This window comes from Salvelinus sp. IW2-2015, unplaced genomic scaffold (assembly GCF_002910315.2).
Source record: "Salvelinus sp. IW2-2015 unplaced genomic scaffold, ASM291031v2 Un_scaffold5969, whole genome shotgun sequence".
In the NCBI taxonomy this organism is placed as follows: domain Eukaryota; kingdom Metazoa; phylum Chordata; class Actinopteri; order Salmoniformes; family Salmonidae; genus Salvelinus; species Salvelinus sp. IW2-2015.
In genome coordinates this window covers 8,020-23,855 of record NW_019947234.1, presented here as the reverse complement: position 1 = coordinate 23,855, position 15,836 = coordinate 8,020, and the positions used below count along the sequence as shown (strand labels likewise).

At 39.9% G+C, this 15,836-nt stretch overlaps 1 protein-coding gene across 1 annotated transcript in view; it reads right to left on the bottom strand.

Annotated features, from left to right (window-relative positions):
• Positions 1-4,288: 4,288 nt before the first annotated feature.
• LOC112078620 (death-associated protein kinase 3-like) overlaps positions 4,289-15,836 on the bottom strand; it is an 18,067-nt gene continuing 6,519 nt past the window's right edge. The window contains exons 3-5 of the mRNA XM_024144797.2: positions 8,257-8,305; positions 7,704-7,730; positions 4,289-4,478 (exon numbers count right to left, since the gene is read on the bottom strand). Of these exons, the coding sequence (XP_024000565.2) occupies positions 4,304-4,478; positions 7,704-7,730; positions 8,257-8,305 (251 nt within the window). The 3' untranslated portion in view covers positions 4,289-4,303. The remainder of the gene's footprint in view (positions 4,479-7,703; positions 7,731-8,256; positions 8,306-15,836) is intronic.

Genomic DNA, 15,836 nt, shown 5'->3' with positions numbered 1-15,836 from the left:
GTTAGTTATAGGACTTATATCTACTTCTAGCTAATAGAGCTGGTAAGTTATAGACCTTTACCTTTCTAGCTAATAGAACTGGATAGTTTAATAGACTTTACCTTTCAGCTAATACTGGATAGTTTAATAGACTTTTACCTTTCTAGCTAATAGACTGATAGTTTAATAGACTACTTTCTAGCTAATAGACTGAGTTATAGCTTCTTTAGTTACTACCAGTAACCTTACCTTTCTAGCTAATAGACTGGGATAGTTGAATAGACCTTTACCTTTCTAGCTTATGAGACTGGAAGTTATAGACTTTATTCTAGTAAATAGACTGGAATAGTTAAGTGAGACCTTTACTATTCTAGCATAATAGACTGGATTAGTTTTAATAGACTTTACCTTTCTAGCTAATAGACTGGATAGTTTAAATAGACTTTACCTTTTAGCTAATATGATCTGGATAGTTTAATAGCCTTTACCTCTTCAGCTAATAGACTGGATAGTTTACAGACCTTACCTTTCCTACTAATAGACTGGGATAGTTTAAAAGACCTTACTTCTCGCTATAAGACTGGATAGTTTTAATAGACTTTACTTCTAGTAATAGACTGGATAGTTTACATAGACTTTACTTTCTAGCTAAATAAACCGTGGATAGTTTAATATGAACTTTCCTTTCTAGCTAATAGATACTGATATTTACCAGGAACTTTTACTTTCTTAGTAATGACTGGATAGTTAATAGAGCTTTACTTTCACTAATAGACTGGATAGTTTAATAGACTTTACCTGTCAGCTTATAGACGGATAGTTTATATAGACCTTTACACTTCTAGCTTAGACTGACAGTTTTACGCAGACTTATACCTTTCTAGCTAATAGACGGTGATTAACTAGACCTTTACCATTCTAGCTAAAGTACTGGATAGTTAATAGAACTTTACCTGTCTAGCTAATAGACTGATAGTTTAATAGAGCTTTACCTTCTAGCTAATAGACTGGACAGTTACCCAGACATTTCTTACTATAATGATAGACCTTTATTTAGCTAATACGACTGGATAGTTTTAATAGACTTTACCTTCTTAGCTAATAGAGCTGGATAGTTCAATAGACTTTACCTGTTGCTAATAGACTGGATAGTTTAATAGACTTTACCTTCTAGCTATGACTGGAACAGTTTACCAGACCTTTACCTTTCTAGGTAAATAGACTGGACAGTTTAATCAGACCTTTACTTTCTAGCTAATAGACTGGGATATGTTAATAGACCTTTACTTCAGCTAATAGAGAATTTTGCCTTTAGATACGATAGTTACCAGACCTTTACCTTTCTAGCTAATAGATGGATTAGTTTAATAGACCTTTACCTTTCTAGCTATAGACTGATAGTTTACCAACCTTTTACTGTTCAGCTAATATCCTGATAGTTTAATAGACCTTCTAGCTAATAGACTGGATAGTTTAATTAGACATTTACCTTTCTAGCTCATAGACTGGATAGTTTAATACCTGACCTTTTCTAGCTATAGACTGGCAGTTTACCAGCATCTTTACTTTCTAGCTAATAGATGGACAGTTTACCAGACTTTACTTTCTAAGTATAGCTGATAGTTTAATAGACTTACTTTTCGTAGCTACATAGACATGTTTACAGACCTTTACATTTCTAGCTAATAGACTGGATAGTTTAATAGACCGTTAACTTTCTAGCTTAGATAGACTGGATAGTTTACCAGACCTTTACCTTCTAGCTAATAGACTGGATAGTATATAGACTTTAAAACCTTTCTAGCTAATAGAACTGGATAGTTTAATACGACCTTTAACCTTTCTTAGCTAATAGACTGGAGTAGTTTAATAGACCTTTACTTCTAGCTATAGATCGATAGTTTACAGACCTTTACTCTCTAGCTAATAGAACTGGATAGTTTAATAGACCTTTACCTTTCTAGCTAAATAGACCTGGATAGTTTAATAGACTTTCCTTTCTAGCTATAGAGGATAGTTTCATAGACTTTACTTTCTAGTAATAGACTGATAGTTTAATCAGACCTTGACCTTCCTAGCTAATAGACTGAATAGTTTAATAGACCTTTACTCTTCTAGCTCAATAGACTGGATGTTTAATCGACCTTTAACTTTCTACTAATAGACTGAATAGTTTAATGATTACTTCACTATACTAGCTATGTTTAAACCTACTTCTAGCAAATGGATAGTTTAATAAGACTGTTAGCCTTCTAGCTAATAGAACTTGGAAAGTTAAATCGAGACCTTTAACCTTGTCTAGGCTAATAGACTGGATAGGTTTAATAGACCTTTACTTTCAGCTAATAACTGGATTGTTACCAAGACCTTTACCTTTCTAGCTAATAGAACTGGATAGTTTACTTACTTAATAGACACTTTAATCCTTCTAGCTTTCTAGCTAATGACTGGATAGTTTAATAGACCGTTTAAACTTTCTAGCTAATAGACTGGATAGTTTAATAGACTTTACGGTTATCTAGCTAATAGGACTGGATAGTTTTACCCAGACCTTTACCTTCTACTAAGTAGACTGGATAGTTTAATAGACCTTACTTTCAGCTAATAGATCGATAGTTAATAGACCTTTACGCTCTTCTAGCTAATAGATGGATAGTTTAAGATTACCTTTCTAGCTAATAGACTGGATAGTTTAATAGACTTACCTTTCTGCTAATAGACTGGATAGTTTAATAGAACTTTCTATATAGACTGGATTAGTTACCAGATCTTTAACTTTCTAGATAAAGACTGGATAGTTAAAGAACCGTACCTTTCTAAAGGCTATAGCTGGTAGTTTAAATAGACCTTTACTTCTAGGCTAATAGACTGGATAGTTATAGACCTTTTACTTTCTCTAGCTAATAGACTGGATAGTTTAATGAGACTCTTACCTTTCTAGCTAATAGACTGGATAGTTAATTAGACCTTTACCTTTCTAGTATAGACTGAAGTTTAAAGACCTTTACATTCTCAGCTAATGACGTTAGTTTAATAGACTTTCCTTTCTAGCTAATAGACTGGATAGTTGAATAAACTTACTTAGCTAAAGCTGTGTAAGCTTTACCTTTCTAGCTAATAGCTGGAATCTTTTAATAGAACTTTACTTTCTAGCTAAAGACTGGATAGTTAATAGACTTTCTTTTCTAGCTAATAGACTGATAGTTTATAGACTTACCGTTCTAGCTAATAGACTGGATAGTTTCAAAGATCCTTTACTTTCTACTAATAGACTGGATAGTTTAATAAGACTTTACCTTTCATGCTAATAGACGGATAGTTAATTGACTTTCTAGCTAATAGACTGGAAGCAGTCTATTAGCTAGAAAGGTAAAGGTCTATTAAACTATCCAGTCTATTCTATAAAGGTAAAGGTTCTATAACGTTTTGCACAGGCCTGAGAGACAAGTTTTCAGTTTTAAAGATAACTTATTTTAATTCTATGCATTTTGCTAAGTCTAATCAATGGACCTAGAATGGTTTTGAGACTTTCTATGTTCCTGACTGCCTATATTTTATTTGATTGTAAGTTCTCATAGATGTTATTATTTAATATATTTAGTTCATTTACATTTACATTTAAGTCATTTAGCAGACGCTCTTATCCAGAGCGACTTCAGTATGTTTTCTGCATGCTTTCTATCATCTTGGATGTTTAAAGTTGACACTGTTTTACCATCCCCAAAAAGACCACTTAAACGGCCCGCCTAAGAATTTCTCTACAGAGGAAACCCCTGTAATTAGCACCAATGACTAATTTCCTCCATACTGAAGGGATAGTTTGAGATTTTGTCAATGAAGCCATTTATCTACTTCCCCAGAGTTGGATAAACAGGATAGCATGCTAACTGTTCCTGTAGACTTCAAGTCATTGCGCTAACGCTAGTTAGCATAGGCTCGTGAAACTACCTCTTAACTTCCTTCATGCTGGATGCAGAGACATAAAAATGGGTATCTACAATGGTATTGTGTTGTAGCTAGCTATATTCATAAAATAAATTACTTTTCACCTTAAAAAAATAGCCAATACGATTTTCCCCCAAAAAAGTGTTGAATAAACTGGTGTACCTCCTGCAGTACCCCACAGACTCCAGCTTGAAAACTCTGCACTAATGTATAGAGTTGAGAACATTGGGCACACTGTGTTTAAGTGCAGGGCGGTGTACATGCACACTCTGGTTCAGTGGCATGTTTCAATACATTCAGGACCGAACTAAGCACATAGTATATACAGAGGCCTCGCCTGTACAATGTTAGGGATAGGGGTGAGGGTTAGGGTCAGAGGTTAGAGTAAGGAGATCATGTACTTTGGGTCTTTGATAAGCAGCCTGGTGATAAAGTCTTTGGCCAGGAGGCTGGTGCTGCTGAAGAACTCTTCATCAAAGGTGTAGTCCACCGCAGACACATTAGCTAGAGTCTCCTGCTTATTCTCCCCCAAGAACGGCGATGCACCACTCAACCTGAGGAAGGGAGGTGAGGGAGGGAGGGAGGAGGGGAGGAGGGGAGAGGGAGAAAGCAGTGACAGAGGGAAGGGAGAGGGGAGGGATGGAGGTAACGGGAAAAAGAGGGGAGAGGAGATGGAATGGGGGAGGCGGGGGAGAAAGAGGGGAGGCAGGGAGAGAGCAGGGATGGGAGGACAGGGGGAGGGAGAGGGAGGAGAGAGGGAGAGAGCAGGGATGGGAGGGAAGGGGGAGGGAGAGGGAGGGGAGAGGGAGAGAGCAGGGAGGAAGGAAGGAGGGGGAGAGAAAGAAAGATAGTGACATAGGGAGAGAAAGAGTTGAGAAAGGTAGAGAAAGTTTCCACTCATTCCAATAACTTCCCACATACCACTGAATGACGCTCTAAAAGGTTTACAGTGTATACATCGTTTGTTTCTCTGAATGTATAACAAAGCCATGAAGATGTTTATAGATGTAGTCTAGTTACGGACAGATATCTATCAGAGGATTTGTGAGTTATAAGTCAAACAGTTGGTCAGGTGTCAGGAATGTGAAGCACCAAAGTCTTTCACTCTGATAAGCATTCTCTCTCACTCCATATCTGGGCTACATCAACATGGTGACGGTCCTTTCTCTGGAAAGGTAAAATGGTAACGTCCTTTCCTCTGGAAAGGTAAAATGGTAACGTCCTTTCCTCTGGAAAGGTAAAATGTGACGGTCCTTTCCTCTGGAAAGGTAACATGGTAACGGTCCTTTCCTCTGGAAAGGTAAAATGGTAACGGTCCTTCCTCTGGAAAGGTAACATGGTAACGGTCCTTTCTCTGAAAGGTAAAATGGTGACGGTCCTTTCCTCTGGAAGGTAACATGGTAACGGTCCTTTCCTCTGGAAAGGTAAAATGGTAACGGTCCTTTCCAGAGGAAAGGTAAAATGGTGACGGTCCTTTCCAGAGGAAAGGTAACATGGTAACGGTCCTTCCTCTGGAAAGGTAAAATGGTAACGGTCTTTCCAGAGGAAAGGTAACATGGTAACGGTCCTTTCTTCTGGAAAGGTAAAATGGTGACGGTCCTTTCCTCTGGAAAGGTAACATGGTAACGGTCCTTTCCAGAGGAAAGGTAAAATGGTGACGGTCCTTTCCAGAGAAAGGTAAAATGGTGACGGTCCTTTCCTCTGGAAAGGTAACATGGTGACGTCCTTTCCTCTGGAAAGGTAAAATGGTAACGGTCCTTTCCTCTGGAAAGGTACATGGTAACGGTCCTTTCCAGAGGAAAGGTAACATGGTAACGGTCCTTTCCTCTGGAAAGTAAAATGGTGACGGTCCTTTCCAGGGAAAGGTAAAATGGTGACGGTCCTTTCCTCTGGAAAGGTAACATGGTAACGGTCCTTTCCCCTGGAAAGGTAAAATGGTGACGGTCCTTTCCAGGGGAAGGTAAAATGGTGACGGTCCTTTCCTCTGGAAAGGTAAAATGGTGACGTCCTTTCCAGGGGAAAGGTAAAATGGTGACGGTCCTTTCCTCTGGAAAGGTTAAAATGGTGACGGTCCTATCCTCTGGAAAGGTAAAATGGTAACGGTCCTTTCCAGAGGAAAGGTAAAATGGTGACGGTCCTTTCGAGAGGAAAGGTAAAATGGTGACGTCCTTTCCAGAAGAAAGGTAAAATGGTGACGGTCCTTTCCTCTGGAAAGTAAAATGGTAACGGCCTTTCCAGAGGAAAGGTAAAATGGTGACGTCCTTTCGAGAGGAAAGGTAACATGGTGACGATCCCTTCCAGGGGAAAGGTAACATGGGGACGATCCTTTCCAGGGGAAAGTAACATGGTAACGGTCCTTTCCAGAGGAAAGGTCAAATGGTAACGATCCTTTCCAGAGGAAAGGTAACATGGTGACGATCCTTTCCAGGGGAAAGTAAAATGGTACGGTCCTTTCCAGGGAAAGGTAAAATGTGGACGGTCCTTTCCTCTGAAAGGTAAAATGGTAACGGTCCTTTCCTCTGGAAAGGTAACTGGTAACAGTCCCTTCCCCTGGAAAGGTAAAATGGTAACGGTCCTTTCCAACATTTAAACGGTTGTGAAATAAGACGACCAGGCAAAACGACTAAAATCAAACATTTAGCATAAATCTGTTCATGTTCATACAAATATTACACATGTTAAGTTTGATGACAATAAATGCAGTTGACAGTAAGAGGTTGTTTCTTTTTTGCTGAGTTTATATGCACGCACCACTTTTCCGTTGTTAATTTTGAATTTTTTGAAACAAGTTATTTTTCCATGTCCATTACATGAAATCCAAATAAGAATCCATTTAAATTGCAGGTTGTAACGCAACTAAATAGGAAACACGCCAAGGGGTGAATACTTTTGCAAGGCACTGTACTCTAATATATCTCACCCGGCACAGCCAGAAGAGGACTGGCCACCCCTCATAGCCTGGTTCCTCTCTAGGTTTCTTCCTAGGTTCTGGCCTTTCTAGGGAGTTTTTCCTAGCCACCGTGCTTCTACACCTGCATCGCTTGCTGTTTGGGTTTTAGGCTGGGTTTCTGTACAGCACTTTGTGACATCGGCCGATGTAAGAAGGCTTGAAAATACATTTTTTTTGAAATATATGCATTAATATGTTTTTTTATAAATATCAAATCAGACTTTATTGGTCACGTCCACAGGATACACCATGGGTAAAGGGTACAGTGAAATGATTAGTTGCATTCGTCAACAACGCAGTTATACAAAGAAATACACGCAAGATAAAAAAAAGACACTAAGATCAATATCAGGACCAATCACTGAATGGGATACTGGTGACAGTTGAATGTAGAGCTTTGTAAGGGCATGTTTCCTCCTCTTCGTCTGWAGAGGAGYTGTAGCAGGGATCGGACCAAGACGCAGCGTGGTAAGTGTCCATGTTTTAATATAATCCACTGAACACGACAAAAAATACAAAATAACAAAGTAACCTAACCCGAAACAGTCCCGTGTGGCATGAACACAGACACAGGAAACACCCACAAACCAACAGTGAAAACAGGCAACCTAAATATGGTTCCCAATCAGAGACGATGCAAAACACCTGCCTCTGATTGAGAACCATATCAGGCCAATTGACAAAGCTAAACATAGAAACACAGAACATAGAACTGCCCACCCCAGCTCACGCCCTGACCATACTAACTAAAGACAAAACAAAGGAAAATAAAGGTCAGAACGTGACAAGCTTCATGTATTACACCAGTCATTAGGATTGTTGTACTTACAGAATGTAGGTGATCACTCCAACACTCCTGGAACAACAATATAGATTATTAAGCAACATACATATAGAGATATATACAGAGCCTTATACACTGAGTCAACTAAATATTAGGAACACCGTCCTAATGTGGAGTTACAGCCCCTTTTCCCCCATCAGAAGAGTCTTTATTCATCGGGGGACTCTACAATGTGTCAAGTGTTCCTTTTGGGTGGTGGACCATTCTTTATACACACAAAACAAACAGCAGTGTTGCAATTCTTGTTCTTCCCGTATGTATCAAGATGTATCCACCATGCAAAAGGACATCCAGCCAACTGGAAACAGCTGTGTGAAGCATTGGAGTCAACATGGACCAGCATCCCTGTGGAACGCTTTGGACACCTTGTAGGGTCCGTGCCCCGACCAATTGAGTCTGTTCTGGGGGGAAAAGGGGAAGCAACTCAATACTAGGAATGTGTTCCTAATGTTTTGTATACTCAGTGCATGTATGCATGTGTGTGTGTGTATATATATATACATACACTATCTAAATATAAAGTACATCTGTCTCTCACCACATGTCTGCCTCCAGGCCGAGCGGTTCATAGTTGACTACCTCTGGAGCTGCAAGAGAACACACACTATTAAGCCAAAAACACTGAGCCTAGAATGGAAGAGAGAACTATGCAGTCGTGTGATTTAGGTGCTATGATGAATGACTAGCTCCCAACTTCAGCACAGTCACCGGGCATTCTGAGAAATACAACCCAAGTCATTATCAGATGCTCCAACCTATTGAGACTCTAAAATTTGTGCGGGACAAAACAAGGCAAAGAGCTCAGCTTTGAACCGTATGGACAGTTACAGACAAGGCCACATGTATAGCCAAATCCAACCTATGGCTAAGGGAGTGGCTAGCAGTTCAGGCGAACATGGTTAACATCTCTTCTAGTCAGCGAATTTACATACAAAAGTTTAAGCTTTTCTAGCCTGGCCCCCTACAAACAAATTAACATTGATAAATCGTAACTAGGAACATGCCACCCCAGAACGGTCGTGGCGGTAATGGATTAGTGGAAAACCTGGCCGCTGTGCCCTTAATTGGCTCTAGCTCCCGAGAGTAAGTGGGGAGAGGGGACATCAAGAATGATTAAATTTCTTGGACAAAAGATGTGAAAGGACACTGAACAACTAGATTGATTGGGTCAAAGAACTTAAGAATATAGTATTTGCAATAGAAACGCTTACTCCAAATAAGATCAAATGTAGCCTAACTAGCCCTTCTTACTCATCTGATTATCTCAAAGTGCGACAGGACAAGCCCAGCCTGAAAAGCCCCAACAAGAGTTTCACTACCTGTAGATCAGCACGTATTGTTTTTCATGGAAAGAAAGCCAACCAGAAGGGCGCAAGTTATTCCTCGCTGAAGTGCCACCCCAAAGTGCCTTTTGTACACCAAAGGGCCGAGTCAGTATATGCCTCAGTATAAATATCTAGGTAATCACTAGAAGTATACATAAATATTAAAAAACATTAATACTCTCAGTAATCAGCCGTGAAGCTACGCATACTAGCCATTATCATATTTGATGCATTTTGTGGTTAGATGTTAAAACTGAACTAAGCTGAACGTCCGGTTTGGCATCAACGCAACCTGAACCCAGTAACAACAGTACATATCATGCGAAACACACCCCCATCCAACACACACACACCACACACAAACACCCACACACACACACACCACACACACACACACACACACACACAAACACAACACACACCCACACACACAACCCACACACACACACACACACACACAACACACACACACACCCACACACACCACAACACCCCAAACACCAACGACCAACTACGGCTGTGTGCACTTGGTTCGTCCGGATGATGACTGCCTACACATATATACCCGGGTGCCGATATGTTTGATTTGCCAAATATCGCTTTCTTTGAAACTCTGCAGTTGCACAACAAGTCAGATGTTGATAACTATGTAAGTGGATGCATCAGACTGATTCGAATAGTACATATCGGCTACTCTGAGCTTAATGCTGAGGATGGGCCTATTCACGCTCTGTTCATCACAAGTAATCAATAATTGTTCTACTGGCCTAGAGAGAGAGAGGGAGCAGGGGGCATCAAGCTCATCATGGAATTGCAAGAGGGCTCGGGGGCATATAGGAACATCGGAAAGCACACATCGGGGCCGTCCTCCCAGTAAAAACGTCTAAAGCCTCCTCACACTTAAAGCCTGTAAGACCAGCATGCACTGGTGAGGATTCAAGCGATACTGAGTGGGCCTGTGAAGACCTGACGGGCCGCCACGACCATAGATGTTGGAATGTGTGATTAGTTGAGAGAAGAAGCAAACACGATCACGGAGATCGGCAGAGAGCTGATCTCAACACTGGGAGACCGCACACAAAGAAGGTGTGCGATCGACTGCGCCATCCTGTGTACTGACGACCCTGTTGAGGAGCAGACCATGATCTGAGCGTTGGGACCGAAGACGGGACAGACGACTTGACCCAATTACAAAGTATTACAAGGTGCCAGACGACACAACAAGTCATAGGTCTTGAGTGTATACCAAAAATTGTAGCAGGAGACGGGCCTGTACAAGGAGTACGAAGAGAGAGTTGAGAGAGGAGACCTCTGAGGCAGTTTCCAGTATGCGATCAGAATGGCCTACCTTCTAGCAGACTCATCTGCACTGCCTGAGCTTAATTATCCTATTAACCTATAGCTCTCTTTAGCACCCAAACAAGTCACAAGTTCAAAAAACAGAATAGAGTGAGTATGCTGATCGTGCGACGTCCAGGAGTAGTACAGGTAGCAACTGGGAACAGAGAAGGGGGAAGAGAACAGGCCCAGCCGTATAATCAGAGCGTCTGAGGGACCTTTGGTGGAGAACGAGTGTGTTTAGGATAGAAGCTCTATTCCCCATGGGAAACGAGTTCAAGACGTACAGCGTACACCGGACACACTGACTCGAAGGCTAGAAATGTCCACCCAGAACACCAAGACTCTGAAGGTATGAGTATGGAGACGAAGGCCCTGAATAGGCGGTTAGGACTCGAGCACCAGAAGAAACCCCACCAATCGTAAAGGAATGCACAGGACGTAGATTTTATGCAGATAGGGGATTCCCTACAGTGTGACAAGAAATGGCCGTCCAGGTAGAGCTGTAGTGGTATTATTATGTTAAGTCACGTCCTTTAGGTTGATTCAGGGGCAAGTAAGTGCCTGATATCCTGCGATAAAACACGACTCACGCGTCATTATAGAATATTAGTTGGTGAGCTTTTAGTACTATTATCAAAAGATGGGGGTAATACATGGAGTAGTATAGTAAGTTATTGTTTTGGGTTGGTGATGCAGGATTACGTATTTACATAATAATGCTGTTGCCCGGGGGTAGTATCGATAACTACCTAGGTGACGCCTTTTTTACCTATAGGGATCACTACTTACAGGAGTAAGCTTAACAATAGTAGTGCCTTATGTAGATATGTGTAGTAAACATACTAGTACGTAAGTACGACGCATAGAGGCATAGCTATTGTATTGTAAGTAATTGATATGAAGCCACAGACCAATCCACTGTAGTATCACAGCGCCATAGCGTGATGGATGACTGTAGGCTCAGCGAGGACAGGTGAGCCGTAAGACTTGATGGTGAATCGATGAGGACGAAGGTGGAGGTGATACCTGAAATAACGCTATTAGGTACGTAGTGCAGTATATGTAAGGCCAAGGTAGTTTGTAACTTAAAGACATTACCTGATGTTAAGCCATTTTAGAGTATAGGCAACTGTTAGCTCACTAAGTTAGATTGTAATATAGTATACTTGGAAATGACTGGCCAGCTTTAATAATGGAAGCCACTAGTCACTTTGATAATGTTTAGTCATATTTAGCATTATCACTGCTCCTATGTATGTTGTGTTGTACTGTAAGTTTCTTATTACTCACTAGTATCGCTACTGTATCTTTAGCATGTAGAGTCATTTAAGCCGCTTGGAAATTGTCGCCAAATATTAAAATATTCTTATTCCATTCCATTTGCTTCAGATGTGTGTGTGTGGATTGTTGTGAAATGTATATTACCATACTGTTGCGAGCTAAAAACCAAGCATTTCCCGCTACTACCCTGCATTATAATCTGCAAACGCCGATGGGATGTGACAAAATACAATTTGATATTGGATTAGATTTTGAAGGTAAACAGTTACATACATCGTACGGCATTAAGTAGCCAATATTAAAGTAAATTACAGTAAATAGTATGAGTGGTTGTCAGCTTATGTTAATTAATAGTACGAAATTTATTGTTGGTAGAAGATATTAGTTAAGTTAATTATTAGTTGACATCTATTATTATCATGAGGACATGTGGCTTGTGTAAAAAAATTGAATGGTGTTTCGAGTATGGTGATAAAAATTATAGCTATGTTATACTTATCATCACCACTCTGTAGTGCCTGATTCACGTAGGCTGAGTATATGGAGTATAAGGTATGGTTCATGTTTATGTATGGCGTTGATACGCACATGGTACACATTTAGCATTACGCTGAAAGTATCATAGTTCCGGAATTAATATATTGGCAGTTGTTGTAGTATGGAGTAATCACCGCATATTTCAAGATAGTACAATCGTACATCGGTGAATATATAATATGTGGTAGTCATATGCAGGATGCGTTTGCTATTAATGAATATTCATTGTGTAATAGCGATAAGTATTCTTGGTTGTGGGAGGGTAACAGATAATCATTACAGCGAATGATGCTCTCAGTATGTTTAATAAGTGATATACTCTAAAACTAGCAATTATCTAATGTACGAGTAATTATTTTACGAGTATGCTGGTAGTTAATGTAGAGTTAAGTAGATATTCTTGTCCAAATGTAGTACTTATAGTAGCCCAACCAAGGTACACCTATGAGTAGTATTCGTATATGCTAATACACTATGCTAAGTTGTGTATAGCATATAAGTTGCATAATGACTTATTTAATACGGTATAAATTGAAGGGTAAATTTATATCTTAGTCATACTTCGGACTGTAGAATTATGTTGAAGTAGTGATACACAGATTTTTCAGATTACAGTGTTATATAATGTGGTGTAGGCTTTGAACCGAGCTCAGGCAAGCTTATAATTGGTATTTGGGTAGCCTAATGTAGTTGAAAGCTAATTTACAGTGGTTATAACTCTGTGTGTTAAATAACTATATTGTCTGAATGTTAGTGAATGAATAATGATCTTGATTTACTTTTAAGTCCGATAAAATTATAGTGAGATACAAATTGTTAATATAAGTATCGTGGAAATGGTAGTACGACTAAGCAGTAAACTATTTATAAGTCATGTGAGTGTGATGAAACGCTTCACGGGAGAGGTCTGGAAATTCCATTATTTAAACGTCTGTGTTTTTGTTTATGTTTGTGTAGATATCGACGTGACTTGATGTCCAAGGTTGACTATTTCATACCTAGCGGTTTCAATAACTAGTTGACCCGGTTAATATGGCGTAGTGTGGCAAGTAATAGAAGTAGGATGTAAGTAATTCACGTATTTTTCCAACTGAAAGTTGACACTTGTCAATTAGAATGTATGTGGTAAATATAGTATGAGTATGTCCGTTAGATGCTGCTAAATTTAAGGCATCAATGTTGTGAAATGATAAATTTGAATTAAGTTATTATGTGGTAATAACATAAATAAGTATGTTGTTTAGTATGAGTGAATATTTAATTTAGTATATTTGGGGTCTCATATATAGTATGTGTATGTATGGAGTAGATATTTTAATATAGTATATTTAACGGTGTGGTAATATTATGTATGTGTTAGATATGAGCTGCGGATATTATAGAAATAAAAGTGGAAAGTGTACTGGTACACACCATTTAATCTGTGTGACTAGGTTCACGTTTTGTTTAGATTAAAGGACAGAACATAGTCTGACATTTAGTTAACATGAAGCTACTCAAGCCCAAAAAACTCATCTACCGGCATGTTCAGTTGTCCATGGTAACATCTACTTTAGTATTTGTTGATTCTAGTTCCATGCCAATACCGTGAGATTTAGTGTTCAATTAGAATCGTATATGGTTGGTGAAATAATATAGTATGTGTTCCTGTTGTTTTTTTCAGTATCGAGTAGATATGTATGGGGACGTAGAGATCTTTGATATTCCTTTTATAAAACGCTTAGTTATTGGTATCTGCCAGTTCAATGATTGTTTGATTTGTAAGTCATTAGATATATGATGGAAATAGTATATAAACCACTGGTAGTTGTGGTTAGTGTTATTTTTAAATGAAGTAAGTGCATTTATTGGATTTATCAAAGAATGAATGTTTAAGTGGGTCAAGTAATTAATTTGTGCACTTATGCCTGGTCATAGAGAATGGAAGTCTGGTTATGATTGGTACGTTGTATTGCGATCAAGCTACGAGTACTGCAGCTAGTAGATGTTTAGTTATTCACTGTAGTATGGTAGATAATACATCAGTCACAATATTTTCACCTGGATGATTTATGTATGTGTAGTAGTATTTGTGATGCTGATAATAGCGTTGTGAGTGTAGTTATGGTGTGAGTTGATTGAGTGTATGCGTTTGATTTGCATGCTGTATGAGTACGTGATGGATGTCTCTGTTTTTGTGTGGTTGGGTAGTAGGGTGGTTGATTTGTGAGTTGTGTTGAGATAGTATGATGTGGTATGCTGATTATGGTTGGTGATTTAGCGTAGCATGTGTGTTGGTTGGTAAGTCTGATGTTAGTGAGTACTTACGAGTTATGTTTTAATATGAGTAGGTATTACTTATAGCATGTGGTAGTATGGTTAGTATTAAGTCGTAGCGGTGATGTGCTGGCGTAGCGCTGTGCGTTGCTATAGTATGTGCGATGTCGTTTGTCAGGTTAGGCGATGTCTATATGTTGATGAGTGCATCGATAAACAGGTGCGGTTTGTGTGCGTACGGCATGGCTTCGATGCTCATTGCGTGCCTGTGTGTGTGCTCATTTTCTTCTCTCTTATGACTAGACTGACTGCTGCAAAGCAAAGGGTTCACTGGAATCAGTCAGCTTTCGCATCATCAAACACTGTGATAATCCAGAACCCCATTATGCCGTTTAGATGTGCGGATGGGAGATGATTCATCATCAGAGTAGCTTGTCTTGGCCTACTTATTATGTCTTGCTATGCAGACAGCCGATCCCCTCATACCATTCTGAACATCTCACTTATTACATATGTTTATGGTGAGGTGCAATTAGGTATCATGGACTATCGCTGTGTCTTATTGGTACCCTATTCCTTTGGCCCAAAAGGTAGACATAATGGGTGCATGGGGAACGAGATGTGGTCTCCGCTATATCCTAGTTTCTACATCATTTTGTTAGACTTTTAAAATAAAATTATATACTTCGCGTCGAAAATCCACCCTGACTGTCTGGCTATAAAACCGCAGCAGAACACCCGAACCCGGAAACGAAGGCCAAAAGAAGACGAACAGCACACGGACGACAGCGCACGAGCAGCGACGAGGAACACACACGAGAGCCCAGAAGGATGGCAACCGTTGGAGCAAAAGAGACAGAACAACCCAGGAAACCAGCACAGCCAGAGCGAAAGGAGAGGAGGCAGAAACAATCAAAAGGTGCCAAAACCACGAGGCACGCGCACGAAAAGCGGCCAACCCGCATACCATCACGCCAACCAGAGAACACAGCACGCCACAAGCGAGAAACAACCCGTCGAGAACTCTACAGAACCAAACCCCCACCACAGACAGCGCAGAGCCGGAACCAGAACCCCCAACCCGGAATCCCCCGCCTCCACCAACAGGGAAACCAAGAAGAGGCAGACCGGGGAGCGACCAGAGCCCGGAGATTGAACACCGGAGTCGATTCTTCCTGGGGAAGGAAACTAAAAAGATTATAAAACAGAAAAGTAAGTGTAATAACTTTTAAACGGATATAGGCGATGTAATGTATAGAATTAATGACTGTAGTATTTTAATAGTATGAATGTGGCATTCATATAATATGTTTAGTTGAGTTGGATATGTATGAGGAGGTGGCATCCGATAAAGTAGTATATATGCAGATGTGCAGTA